This window comes from Annulohypoxylon maeteangense, assembly GCF_022496945.1.
Source record: "Annulohypoxylon maeteangense strain CBS 123835 unplaced genomic scaffold GGS22scaffold_3, whole genome shotgun sequence".
In the NCBI taxonomy this organism is placed as follows: Eukaryota; Fungi; Ascomycota; class Sordariomycetes; order Xylariales; family Hypoxylaceae; genus Annulohypoxylon; species Annulohypoxylon maeteangense.
The window spans coordinates 970,159-983,556 of NW_025953250.1; the positions used below are offsets into that span (position 1 = coordinate 970,159).

The 13,398-nt window shown below is 48.9% G+C and overlaps 4 protein-coding genes across 4 annotated transcripts; 2 read left to right on the forward strand and 2 right to left on the reverse strand.

Annotated features, from left to right (window-relative positions):
• Positions 1–145: 145 nt before the first annotated feature.
• On the forward strand, positions 146–2,127 carry GGS22DRAFT_154715 (alpha/beta hydrolase fold-domain-containing protein). The gene has a single exon (XM_047960089.1). The coding sequence runs from the start codon at positions 427–429 to the stop codon at positions 1,918–1,920; it is 1,494 nt and encodes a 497-aa protein (XP_047821811.1). The 5' UTR covers positions 146–426; the 3' UTR covers positions 1,921–2,127.
• Positions 2,128–2,342: 215 nt separating this feature from the next.
• On the forward strand, positions 2,343–4,919 carry GGS22DRAFT_154717 (FAD-binding domain-containing protein). The gene has a single exon (XM_047960090.1). The coding sequence runs from the start codon at positions 2,752–2,754 to the stop codon at positions 4,393–4,395; it is 1,644 nt and encodes a 547-aa protein (XP_047821812.1). The 5' UTR covers positions 2,343–2,751; the 3' UTR covers positions 4,396–4,919.
• Positions 4,920–5,260: 341 nt separating this feature from the next.
• Positions 5,261–7,496, reverse strand: GGS22DRAFT_154719 (hydroxymethylglutaryl-CoA synthase). The gene is made up of 4 exons (XM_047960091.1): positions 7,089–7,496; positions 6,872–6,974; positions 5,734–6,806; positions 5,261–5,669 (listed from the first exon to the last, which is right to left on the reverse strand). The coding sequence occupies exons 1-4, from the start codon at positions 7,146–7,148 to the stop codon at positions 5,532–5,534; spliced, it is 1,374 nt and encodes a 457-aa protein (XP_047821813.1). The 5' UTR covers positions 7,149–7,496; the 3' UTR covers positions 5,261–5,531.
• Positions 7,497–9,538: 2,042 nt separating this feature from the next.
• Positions 9,539–12,185, reverse strand: GGS22DRAFT_154721 (BCS1 N terminal-domain-containing protein). Its single transcript, XM_047960092.1, has one exon. The coding sequence runs from the start codon at positions 12,034–12,036 to the stop codon at positions 10,087–10,089; it is 1,950 nt and encodes a 649-aa protein (XP_047821814.1). The 5' UTR covers positions 12,037–12,185; the 3' UTR covers positions 9,539–10,086.
• Positions 12,186–13,398: the final 1,213 nt, after the last annotated feature.

The following is a 13,398-nucleotide window of genomic DNA, read 5'->3' on the forward strand; positions in this document are numbered from 1 at the left end:
CGATGTGGGAAGGCTTCACAGAAGCTACTAGCTTGCTAAAAACCCCTACATGTTACACTCGGGATCGCCACGTGCATGATTCATGATACCGAGGCTTAGCTGCACCTCTAGTGATCATTCCGAAGACAAAGCCTCCGAAAACTCATGGAGCTTGTAAGCGAGTAAAAAGATGACATTCGTGTGAGCATTTGTTTCATTCGGATTGTTGTCCGTGTCTCATAATTGTTGAGACATTCGGTATTTACACAGACCAGATAACTTATATGTTTGATATCTAACCCCATAGCCAGGTTAAAGCGGATCTTGCTACTACTACCTAGGCCTTGAATCTATTTACGCCTACTAACAATACCTACCTAGTAGTAGTATTATACTCATCATTACAACACTTTTCGCATTTATCCAGCACCTACCTCTCCCGTTCCCATGTCTGATGGAAATAACAACGCCTCCTTACCCGGCACTGGCGGCAACGGGCAATTTGGGCTTTTAATGACACTTCTGCCCAAACTCCCTTTAGTCTTCAAAGTCATTATACTTCACGTTCTCCGGAGATCCGAAACATCCAAGTACTTAGACCTGAAGAGCGATGTAACCATCTCGGTCCTACGATCAACTCTCAACTCGGGGAAGCCGGTAGCCATCAGAGAAACGCAGATAATAACGTCCCGGGATCCCGGCGTCAAAGGCAAAATATGGATCAGCACGGCGGTTTCCCAAGTTCCCCCAGAGCAAGGGATCCGAAATGCCCTGTTGGCGGCTATCGACGGCATGCGCGCCTCTGACGCAAGAGGCGCAAAGCCATCGTTTATAATCCCCGATATCATCCCCATCGAGGCCGAGTGGACGGGCTACAGGGCAGGCGCGACGAAGGACTCTCTGCCGCCGGCAGTCTCGGAGGAGGAAAAGTACCGCGAGATGATGAAGGAGACGAAGAATAAATCGACAATCTTGTTTTTCCACGGTGGCGCCTATTACGTCTGCGATCCGATCACACATAGAGGTTTAGTGAAGAACATAGTCAAGGCAACTGGTGGACGCGCGTACTCCGTACGTTACCGACTCGCGCCCCAAAATGCATTTCCATCCGCGGTATTAGACGCACTGGTATCATACTTCACTCTCCTCTACCCACCTCCAGGGTCCTTCCACGAAGCCGTCGCCCCCAGCGATATCGTCATTTCCGGAGACAGCGCGGGCGGGAACCTCGCGCTCGCGCTTATCCGAACGGTGATGGAGATCCGGCGACAGAACCTAAAGATCGCATGGTTTGGCGTGGACCGCGAGGTACCGCTACCGGCGGGCGTGGCCACCATCTCGCCGTGGGTGGATCTGGTGCAATCTATGCCTTCGCTCGTCGACAACCAGCAGTGGTGCTACCTCCCTCCTCCGATCCTACTCTCGGAAACGCTCAAGCCAAAGCCCGACGGCCTGTGGCCGACCGATCCGCCCCGCAGACATCTCTACGTCGACGATGCGTATATCCTACACCCTCTAGCTACGCTGCAGATGAACACAAGCTGGGAGGGAGCGCCGCCGATGTATGTGTGCTGTGGCTGGGAGACTATTGCCGATGAGGATAGATACTTGGTCTCGAAGCTCACGCGGGACGGCGTCACGGTCGTGTTTGAGGAGTACGAGGCTATGCCGCATGTCTTCGTAGCCGTTCTCCCAGAGCTGGCGGAGTCACATCGGAATATTCAGGGTATAGCAAAGTTTATAAAGGATGTGTGTGGGAACCCCGAGACAATGAAGTCGTCGTACACGACGATTAAGGCGAAGAGTTTAGAGGAGGTTGAGTTCGATGTGGGTAAGCTGAGCCCGTTTACCGACGAGCAGGTGTGGGATATGGCGAGGCGGCAGGTCAAGGAGAATAATGTGCCTCAGGTGCCTGTTGCTGATGTGCCGGCGAAGTTATAGATTTGGGGGTTTATGTGGAAAAAGATCATGGTTTATAACTGGTCATTTGGTTTCAGTCATACATCCGGTTGTGAAGCATAGAGCGTTGGATTTCTTTGGCGTTCATAGGAGAGAGAGCCATTGAGAAGCACTGAAGAATGAAGAAGCATGTATGATTTCAAATTTTTGAAAACACATCACAATAAAAAGCGTATATACTTACCTACATACCTACGTCATATTCTAATCACTCAGAACAACTCCGAGAAGGAATGAGGTATCTAGGAAGTAACACTCCGGAGCTGACTAAACTTCCCCAACCCAGCGGACATTAGCGCCCGTCGCAAACTGGAAGTAGCCGATCCCTAGCGTCCGAGCACCTACCTGAGAGAAAAAAAAAATCCAGGGGCTAGAGGGGGTGCCAACCCCCAGGGCTTTTTAGCTTTTAGACCTTTTTAGGCCGTAGCTGTCAAAATTCTCGGCTCAACCTAATCTCGCTCCATTTCATCATAATCATCATAATGAAGCTCTCATAACCTTATATACTCAATTCACGACGACACCTACATACTAGGCAGCTAAGCTCACCCAGCTCGCTTATCCGGCTCATACGCCACTCGCCAATTGGGCCGTTGGACGACCTTTCACGGTCTTTCAATGGCACGGTTGGGAATACGTTGATACCTATTCGCTAGACACACAACTCACCCCCGAGAAGTGTGTGTGTGAGAGAGAGTTTCAATATCAGGGGGGCTGGATAGTAAGAGCACATAAGAGAGAACAGAAATTACTACTGCTTAAAATACATACATACATACATACATACCTACCTAGACTAGAAAACATTAAAAAATGGAACGCCACCGCCAGGCAGTGCGCCTCCTCTCGGCCGCCGTCCGCGCCTTCTTCGAGCGCGCGGAGCCGTACCGCATATGGCACGGCAGCACGAACAGCACGCGGCCGGCGCACCAAAAGGCCGGGGCCAGACTCGTCGATATTAGCGGCCTGCGCAATGTGCTTTCCGTGGACGCGGCGCGGCGTATCGCTCTCGTCGAGCCGAACGTCCCTATGGACCGCCTCGTCGAACACACCCTCGCTCACGGCCTCGTGCCCCCTGTTGTTATGGAGTTCCCTGGCATCACGGCCGGAGGCGGGTTCGCGGGCACGGCGGGCGAGAGCTCGAGTTTTAAGCATGGGTATTTCGATGAGAATGTACGCGGTGTTGAGATCGTGCTACCGGATGGGGAGGTCGTGTTTGCGAAGCCGGGGGATGGGGTGGGTAAGGAGGGGGAGTATGCGGATTTATTTAGGGGTGCGACGGGGGCGTTGGGGACGTTGGGGGTGGCGACGTTGTTGGAGTTGCGGTTGATTGAGGCGAAGAGGTTTGTGCGTACGACGTATAGGAGGACGAGCAGCGTTGCGGAGGCGGTGAGGGTTGTGAGGGAGGAGTGTGAGAAGGATAGGGGGAACGATTATGTTGATGGGATTCTGTTCTCTAAGGACCATGGCGTTGTTGTTACTGGAAAGTTAACGAACGAGTTGCCGGATAACGAAAAAGTGCAGACGTTTAGTCGCGCTTGGGATCCGTGGTATTACATGCATGTGCGCGAGCGCACTGCGAATCTCCCCTCATCCGCCTCCATCACACCGAAAGATGGATCTGTCACTGAGTACATTCCGCTGGCGGAGTACCTGTTTAGGTATGACCGCGGCGGGTTCTGGGTCGGTCAGGCCGCATTCGACTATTTCCGGCCAGTTCCCTTCAACCGCTTCTTCCGCTGGTTCCTCGACGACTTCTTACACACGCGCATGTTATACCGTGCGCTACACGGCAGTGGCGAGAGCGGCCGCTTCGTCGTCCAAGACGTTGGCATGCCCTATGAGGCCGCGGAGCCTTTCGTTGACTACGTCTCCGAGCACCTCGACATCTGGCCGCTATGGCTGTGTCCCCTAAAGACCCCCGCGGGACCAAGCTTCCACCCACACCTACGATCAGTCTTAGACCTGCCAGGAGAGCGCATCGAAGGCGACAACATAGGCGAGTTCAGCAGCGGCAGCCTAGGGGAAGAAGCAGGCCAGATGCTCAACATCGGAGTATGGGGCTGGGGCCCGAAAGACCGGGACGCATTCGTGCGCGCGAACCGCGACCTCGAGCGCCGCGTCGACGAGCTCGGCGGCATGAAGTGGCTGTACGCCCACACGTACTACTCAGAGCCCGAGTTCTGGCGCGCGTACGGCGGCCACCGCGCCCGCTACGAGGCCCTCCGCGAGAGGTACAGGGCCGAGTCGCTGCCGAGCGTCTACGATAAGGTGCGCGTCAAGGTCGATCCTAAGAGTGAGAATGACTGGAAGTCTAGGGTTAAGGCGACTTGGCCGTTCGGCGGGCTTGTGGGGATTTGGAAGGGTATTAAAAGTAGGGATTATATGCTCCATCGTAGGGCGACGTGGAAGTGGAAAGGAGGTGATGGGGGAGAGGGTAAGGAGAAAATAGCGTAGGTTGTGTTGTGTGTATGTAAGGTCATGCTGTTCGTGGTTCAAGGCGGAAAAAGCGTGTGCGCTATTTGTACGAGTATTGGTTGCTAATATTATCTATGAGATGTACTTAAGGTAATCGGCATCGATGTGTCGGATAGAGGGATAGATCATTATAGACTGCCTAAGGCTAGTAGGCTGGCTATATGGGGAAGGGAATAAAAGGGTTCCAATGACCACGCGGATATTGTGGCATGGTATTCCTGTTCCTCGCTTGAGATGATGTAACCGATACTGTCAGGGGCACATACAGATTTTCAAGAACAGATTATCCTCGGTCGGTGAATTATTTGGCTCTACTTTTAAACCGAGTGGAAATCATCCAGTAGCTTGCTGAGCGAACAGCTACAATGCTGTAAAAAGAGGTTGGTGGCAAAGACAGGGTGAGATCTAGGAGAAAATTATGAGAAGTCTGATACCAACTATCGTACCATACGATGATTCTTAGATACGCCCTCGCTTATATCATGCACCAAGTTCCCTCGGTTATTTTAAAGCCAACGAGCCTATTGCGTTACTTCTGCATCGACTTACTGATGCGGCTTCATGTATGTCTTATAATATACACGTCCCATCCTGTATACCTGTCAAGACCCCATTCCTTTGAAAACGACTAAAATTGTGGGCAGGTTGAAAACACGAGTAGACTGTCTCGATATTCCACTGGGATGCTATCTAATTATATAATAATGAATAATTATTGATTACAAATAAGAAATATATCCCGAAAACTACCTCACCTGAAGTTCAATCTAACATAACTTAGAAACACGATGTAAACGTAGTATTCGGACCTCATTCAAGTCACATTTCAATGGTCACGCGCGGCTCTAGATCAGCTTTTTATTCATTATTCTTTCGTGCAAATCGTGACGTGAGGTGCTCCTGGTATATACAAGTCAGGCGCTCATCTCCCACCTAACACTATTAGTAGCTCTTATCTCACAATCATCTTCCCCCGCTGTATATATGGTCTTCATGCACGTTTATAAGCTCCGATGTCTAGGAACCATAAAGTCTCACCCATGTCTATGCAGTAACAATGGCGAACGATGCCGGTCTATATCAAATGCATATCGCATCTAATGCTTCATTCCCCTTTATGCCTTGACGGAGTATGTTCGCTTGAACATATCATCGATCTTCTCTAAGTAGTAAGTACCGGGGGTCAGGGTAGACACATCGCCCTTAGGCGTGTAGTCCTTCTTGAGATGAGCCTGGTGGCGTAGATCGCAGAACTAGATATTGCATTGTTAGTATCCAAGTTTTTACAGGTACCGGTAAAGGCATTCTTCAACTTACGGCCTCATATGTTTCAGGAGATACTCCTCGTCTTGAGGTCAGCTTGTTGGGGATATCTAGGACCTTAGAAATTTGCTCAGTGCTGCCGTTGATGCGCGCTGAGAGGAAGCTCGATGCCAAACCGGAACCGTAGCTGAAAAGGCCGATGCGCTTGCCTTGAAGAGTGGCGCTATCGACGTGGGAAATTAAACTGGCCAAGCCGCTCCATAAGCTAGCGCAGTACATGTTACCGCAATTTGTAGCGACCTGGATAGCAGGCTGAACGCGCTCATTGAAGCGCTTCTTGGTGAGAGCCATGAAAGTCTTCTCGACCACCTTGTCTGACAAGGATTTCTTGTAGTCCATATCTCGAATGTCGCCAGGAACCTCAGCAAAAGCAGGGCTGTCGGGGTTTGCTAGGTAGTCATGGTATAAAAGACGAGCATACGACTTTTGGACAACTTTGCATGTTGGGGAGTGGAAAGCCATGTAGTCGAAGCGGTCGAAAGGCGTCTTAGTGTCGTCGGCGGCGGCGGTACCGTTGCCATTAGCAATACCCTTCTGCTTAGTCTCGCGCTTGCAATAGTCGCGGTAGGCAGCATCGAGGGCTTCGGTGTAGCAGTTGACAGAGTAGTGTCCGTCGACGTATGGGTACTCGCTAGCAAGGTCGGGCTTGTAGAAATCATACACGTGTTGCATGTAGGTTCCACGTAGACCAGGCTCAATAACGATTGGGGCGTTAGGGCCAACCAACATAGCAACAGCACCAGCGCCACCAGTAGGTCTGGCGTTGCCCTTGGCGTACAAGGCAATATCACCAGCTACGACGATAGCATCCCTCCCATCCCAAGCAGAGGACTCCAGCCAGTTTAGTGTGTTGAACAGAGCGTTGGTACCGCCGTAGCAAGCATTGACGGTGTCGACACCCTCGATGTTGGTGTTCTCGCCAAACAGCTGCATTAAGACGGTCTTGACGGACTTAGACTTGTCGAGGATGGTCTCGGTACCGACCTCAAGGCGACCAATAGAATTAGGGTCGATGTTGTAGTTCTTTAGCAGTTTAGAGGTGGCTGTCAAGGCAATCGAGTAGATATCTGCATGCCGCCCCTTTCTTAGTACATGGTATGGAAGTTTGAGGTTCGGCAGCAGCACAACTAACCCTCTCGGTCATCGCAGAAGGTCATCTTGGTCTGACCAAGACCAATGGTGTACTTGCCGGTGCTAACACCGTCGAACTTCTCAAGTTCGGATTGCTCGACATACTGAGGGGCACGAGAGCGTCAGTAGGGCTTTCTTCCAAAAATAATTGTATCTCGTGCGATGTCGGAGGGGTAACCGGAGGTGGGATAATAAGCTGAGGAAAGACAGCTACATACCTGGCTAGGAGAGTAAAGCTCGATGGCCTTAATGCCAATGTTCAGAGGACGGGCTGACATGGCTTCGAGTAGTAAAATGATATTGGTATCGAAGGTGTTGAAGGAGTTGTTCTGGAAGGGGAGAATATTCGAGACCAACTCGTGCGTATTCTCTATTCAGTCTGTGGGAGCGGGTAGTGTTATTAGCTTATTAGCTCCAGCGCCAGCATATGACAAGGGTTTTTTTTCTTCCAACTTGGGCTGAATGGATTCACCGCCAATTGGCAATGGAACCCAACTATGAAATGGACAGGGGCCAAGCCTAGCATTTTTGTTTGCGACGCCCAGTCTGGATTTACATGTGTGTCGATCATTAATGGTGGGGAGATCTCTGAAGAAATGTTACAGACCGCCAGGGGTATTTTTTCTATCGAAGAGGAACAATTGCAAGAAACTAGAAGGCTCACCTATCAGATCCTTATCTGGCGGTATATCGATGCGTTTAGGTAGTATTGACGTGGTATTCGATCGTCCTTTGTCACGATGTCACAGGTCAACAACACAACAACTTATTGTACGTGTCTATCTCTGGTTCTGGTAAACGATTTTGCAAGAAAAAGGGGAAAGGAGAAAAGGATCAAGAGAGACGAAAAAAGATAGGATAGGATAAGATGAAATAAAATTAAATGCCGCCTACTCAGCAGTTAGTGTAAGTTGAAGACGGTCAACAAAATCTTGTCAACACTTAAATTCATTTGTTACGTATTTACTCGGTGGAAAGTGAAAAAGGGGGGGGGCTATGGAGGGGTAAAAAGATACGGACTAAATCTCTAGTGTAGTTACACCAACCAGTGACATTCCGCAGTCGCAGGCTCGTAGTGTTAAGGGTCCCTTCCTGTCCTTTCCTGTCGAAAGCCTAATTGCCCGAAGTGGAAAGGACGACACTCTAAATCAAGACGTCCGGCTGTCACGACTGTACTTCAACTCTTCCAGTGCTGGAGTTTTCCGTGCTTGGGTGGGCCGAAAATCAAGTAGATAAAAGGTGTTTCCTATCTTGGCAATAGCCGAGTTACACGAGCTTGACAAACTCTGACACTTTACTGATGAATACTACCTGGATACGTAAATGGCTTCCTTAGTAGAACTTTACGTAACCCAAAAACGGTTCCACAACCCTGGAACCGTTCCACTATAGGAATGCCCCCAGAACCATCCTTGATCCGGAACCGTTCCAAATTACGATCAAACGTTCCAAAAATTATATCAATTTATTTCTTTAATTTATGCATTTATACTTATTTATTTATTTATATATATATATTTATGTATTTACTGATTTTTTATTTTTATTTAATATATTTTATTTAATTATATATTTATTTTTAAAGATTAAGGTTACGTTTTTTTTTACGATTTGAACTACGGATTACGTGGCACGTTACGAGGTTTTACAGTTTTACCATTACACCACTTTTATGTATATATGCAAGGAATCTTTACAATGTTACTTAGTTATATAAAGCTTTTAGCTTTAATTGGCTGCGTAGAAAATCTCCCCGCATATACATCACATGATCTTGTGACTGTTACGCAAATAAACTTTTGGAACGTTAAAACAGCTGTTGGAACGCTATTAGAGCGCTGGAATGCCTGGAACACTTGACAAAATCTTGGAATTGATTGGCTCGTAACGCGGGGTAACGTAATTACTGTAATATTTATGGAACCGTTCCACTGCTGTTACGGAACTGTTTGCAAGTTACATAGAATTCTACTAAGGTTTTCTTTAGCCTTTCTTTCGGTACTATATGTAAGTAGTTCCTGCTACATTCATCCATCCCGTAGTCTCACATTTCATGATGTTGGTGACATACTATACCCCATACATCGTACGCCATACATGCTACATGAGAAAACCCTGAAGATATAAGGGTATGGATGCACAGTAATCAGCAAGGTTGTGAATTGTGAACAGAGAAATCTCCGATGTCTCGGCTGGATTTGAATATAGTACCATGTATTATACGTATGATGGTAGGTACAACGTGGTCCACGGGTTTTCTAAGTATTGGTGGGGTCATCTACATAGATCTTAAGGTTGAGGTAACAGTAATAAGATTAATTAGGGCTTTAAAGTTTGAGTTTGATATGGATGTGATAGTATTAGATATGTCTAAGGTAGGTAAACTATAGATTCTAGTGCTGTCAAACTCAGCTCCATACAACTTTCAATTTTCAAACTTTCACATAATCACACAATTCAATTGCGATGACATGTGCTGAGCTTCAAGGATGACAGAATCTTATCGGTGATAAACCAACCTGTCGGATAGGGACCTCGGAATCTGGAGCTTACTCGGCACCATGGATCGGAGCTTTCCTAAACTCGACTAGTTCTGCGTGGCTAAAGGCTTGGGACCTGAAAGTCATTCCGTCAGCTCGCTGATTTACCAGTCTAGGCTTTTGTTACCTCTCCAATAAGCAATACTACAGAACTGCACCAAGCCAACTTGCTTCAACCTGCTTCAACCTACTTAACCACGATTATCTCCCTAGGCTGTTCAGCTTCTAGCATGTACACCAATACGTGTACTTCAGCAGTTGATTCGACATGCAGTCAAAACTCGGTGCCCGGTCAACTATCTCAACAACTACAAAAGCCAGCGTATCACGCATGTCGGAAATCAGACCACTCTCAACGATCGTCGTCAACCTGGTCAACCAAGTTGTGTAGTGCCATGGAACCCGCTTAGTCAACAATTCACCTCTCACTGCATTGGCTACACCACGTAGCTAGAGCTGCATAGAATGAATATCTACATGTTTATTCCAATTGCAACTGCCTGTTCACACCCCGCCCATGCGCCGAATTATGCAAAGATACTAGGCAGGCACTTAATATCGCTACGGTATCCATCACCTATCGTGGATAGCATCTAGGTATATAAGTAACACCCCGGTACCGGTTCCGTACCTAGCGGCCCCATCCGCTAGACACGCGCTGTTGCGGCGCCTTTCATCAAGGCTCGCCGCTCGCCGGTGTCACATAGCCGGAATCATTTTTCACATGACCCGATTCTGTCTTCACTTCTAATCTCTCCTTCTTCTCCACTGCCGACGATTCCTTCTTATCGTCCGATGTTTCAGATGACGACTTCGAATCTTCTGTGGCTTCCTTGTCTGCATCTTGTTCCGAGGTATCCTTATTTTGGGCTTCTGCTTCCTTCTTAGCCTTCTCTTCATCCTTCTTCTCTTGCTCTTCCTTCCTCTTTGCCTCTTCCTTTCGCTTCTCCTCTGCCTCCTTAAGTCGCTTCTCCTTGTGATCCTTTCGAGTCTGCTCGATGAACTCTTCCACATTTTCCACCGCTCTTTGGGGGTGGCGCTTGTGCTTCATAAGGTAGCCCTGAAGCTCAGCCGGGCTAAATTCATGCGTCGGTACCTTGGCAGAGAATTCCTTTGCTAAAGCACTTATACGAGCATCCTCGACTGCTAACATCTTCTTCTTCTCTTCTTCGAGCTTTGCTCTAACTTCTGGGTCGGTGGGTTGCTTGTCGACGTCGTTGGGATCCTCGTCACCATCTAGACGGGCAAAAATGGCCCGGAAGATGGAAACACTCATTCCCTCGTCCGCCAGACCGAATTTCACAGTTATGTCAACACGTCCGGGCCGAATCAAAGCAGCATCCAATTTCTCCAGGTGATTAGTCGTCATGATTAGAATTCGACCTTCCTGAGACGCTACGCCGTCCAAAATGTTGAGTAGTCCGGATAAGGATAGTCTCCCGCCAGGAGTGTTCTTCTCCGCATTACCGTTTCCTGTAGTAAGTTGCCCGGGAACCATGTCGTTAGATGCGTCTTGGGGCGGGGGTGGAGAAGTTTCATTCTCGCGGGTATGGGTGAGACCAGCCGTATCAATATCCTCAAGGAGAACAACACAGCGACGAGGAAGCTCAGCAAACAAGGACGCGAGATTCTCCTCATTTGCTGTGATGGAACTTAGACTAACAATATAGATCCGCATCTTGAAGAAGCCGGCCAGGGCTAGACTAAGTGAGCTTTTACCAGTTCCAGGAGGGCCGTATAAGAGATATCCACGTCGGTATGGGATCCCGCGATTGGCGTACCAACGCTGTGTCGCTGGGTCAAGGTAGTCGGTAACGTCATCAATCAGCTCTTGCTTAACCTTTTCGTTCAAGATGACCGTCGAAAAGGGGCGGCTAGCTCGGGCCATGCAACGCTGCCAAGTGGTTTCCATCGATCCAGGTTTCAGTGTACCGCGGTATATGAGGGTCTTGTGTTCATCCTTCTTCATGTACTCCTGGCGAGCTTCCAGGAGGAGCTCCTTCAAGATCCACGGGTCGCGACCAAAGCACGAGATCGAAATCTCCTCGCATTGGCTAACAAGCGCCCACCCTTTCTGTTGCTCCTTCGCAGATCTTCGGAATAAGAGCAAGCGACCACGATACCAGAAGTAGTGGCTACCAAAGGAAGGTGTATATGACAGAGGCTTCTTTTTCCTAGTAGACGATTCTCGCTCATAATCATCGTCCTCATCATCATCATCATCGCAGTCCCAAATATACCAGCATCGAGAGTTGACGTTAGTGTTGACTACGAAACGTCGGGCGCCCTGGGAGAACTTCTGCCGGGCTACCCAGCTCATGATGATGTTGTAGACCTCGTCATCTGTGCGAACATCGACAACGGACATGAAATGAGTCTCGAGTTGCTCCCATAAGTAAATGCTAGCGTAATTCCAGACGACTGTCAAAGCACCAGTAATAAGTAATAGAGGAATGTATAAGTTAAGATCGATTTTCAGGTATTTCTGGACAGCCCCAGCGAACATGGAGAATCCAGGGAAGAAAATGTCGAGCATGGCTAGTTGAGGAGCCCCCGTGCTAGACTCGTATGCTGGATTGCCAGAGGGATTTGCCTCTGTAGAGGACACTGACAGATTGCCTGCCATGGTGAGAGACAACTGGCCTATAAAGGCAACAAACGATGAATGGGAGTTGAATTTAACGATGAGAAAAAAGGGGTTTCGTTCTCGTTCTCGGGTCCGTACCACGCTAGACCCTAACGATGAAGGGGCTATTTCGTGCTTAGCACCTCACAATTTGGGACAACGTTGAAGAACGGGTCCATCGCAAGTTTATATATCTCATGCGCCAAACGAGAGCCGCCAGGCAGCCACCAGTAAAATTCAGATATGCTATACAGGGAAGTGTGGGCGTGAGGCAACCCTATAGGGCGGTAGACTAACCGTGCAGTCTATCATGCCGATGGTACATTTAATTGGTTAAGTCAGACCGCAGATTTTCGCATACATAAACGCACTTTCAAGGTTGGCTATGTCGATATGTGAATCGTCAGCACTAGGTACATGGAACCAAAAACTGGATCGGCGCTGTCATCATATAGCAGGGGGGGTCTACTACTGCTGGGCGTAAGACTCATCCCGCCGCAGCACCTCTCAATCTGTACGCTAGGTGAACCCAGACTGCCCAGACAGGAATCCATCGGGAAGGGACAATTGTTCCTGGCAAATGGGATCGCCGTCGCTAGACCGCTAAGGCTTTGCCTGACGGCATAATGGGTCGGCGTCGCCTGTAATGGGGGTAAGCAACAACGTAGCACCTTTCTTTGTGTGCGACTTTCGGCTTTTTGTTCGATTGAGCCTCATATCTACCTATGTAGTGTCTAGTTTTGTAACTGGTTCCATCACGTCTATTCGCCTCACCGAAATAGCATCGGAATTCTAACCCAATGACATCTCCCCCCTCGTATGCGAAGCCTTTTTTTCAACAGGTTTGGTCGGATGATGGTATATGTGCCTAAGTAGGTAGCTAGGTAAGTTATGCGTCGAGGCCTGCATATCGCATAAGTCACACGACTGTGTAGTTCGGAGCGAGCGCACGTAGGTTGTATCAGGTAGGTGCTGGGTAAGTTGGTCAATAGGTTCATACCCAGGTATGTTGGTATAGCACTACGGGAGGCAATGAGGGCGCCCGCAGACGGACGGTAGATGATGGACGTGAAAGCGGGACCTTGCGCCTTGTTTGCGGGGCCTGCCTAGGTATACAGATCTCAGCTCTCCGCGGATCACGGGGGTGGGAGTCATCGGTGTGTGGGTTTGAGGAGTTTTTTTTTTTTTTTGTGTTTGGGCTGGTACTGCTGGTAATTTGTCTCGGCAGTAAACGCATCGGCATGGGGGGCTTTTTAGGCTACCACCGTTGAACACTTCAGAACCGTTATGGCTCAGCCTTGGACTAAACCTCTTTAAATCGTCTCGTTTCTACCTGAAAAAGTTGATCTGCCGTTATCCGAA

Bases quoted from the DNA above. Each gene is read 5' to 3' on its own strand.
- GGS22DRAFT_154715 (XM_047960089.1), top strand. From the start codon at position 427: ATGTCTGATGGAAATAACAACGCCTCCTTACCCGGCACTGGCGGCAAC.
- GGS22DRAFT_154717 (XM_047960090.1), top strand. From the start codon at position 2,752: ATGGAACGCCACCGCCAGGCAGTGCGCCTCCTCTCGGCCGCCGTCCGC.
- GGS22DRAFT_154719 (XM_047960091.1), bottom strand. From the start codon at position 7,148: ATGTCAGCCCGTCCTCTGAACATTGGCATTAAGGCCATCGAGCTTTAC. The intron at 6,975-7,088 runs GTATGTAGCTGT...CGTGCCCCTCAG, and splicing joins AGCTTTACTCTCCTAGCCAG to TATGTCGAGCAATCCGAACT. The intron at 5,670-5,733 runs GTAAGTTGAAGA...TGCAATATCTAG, and splicing joins CTCCTGAAACATATGAGGCC to TTCTGCGATCTACGCCACCA.
- GGS22DRAFT_154721 (XM_047960092.1), bottom strand. From the start codon at position 12,036: ATGGCAGGCAATCTGTCAGTGTCCTCTACAGAGGCAAATCCCTCTGGC.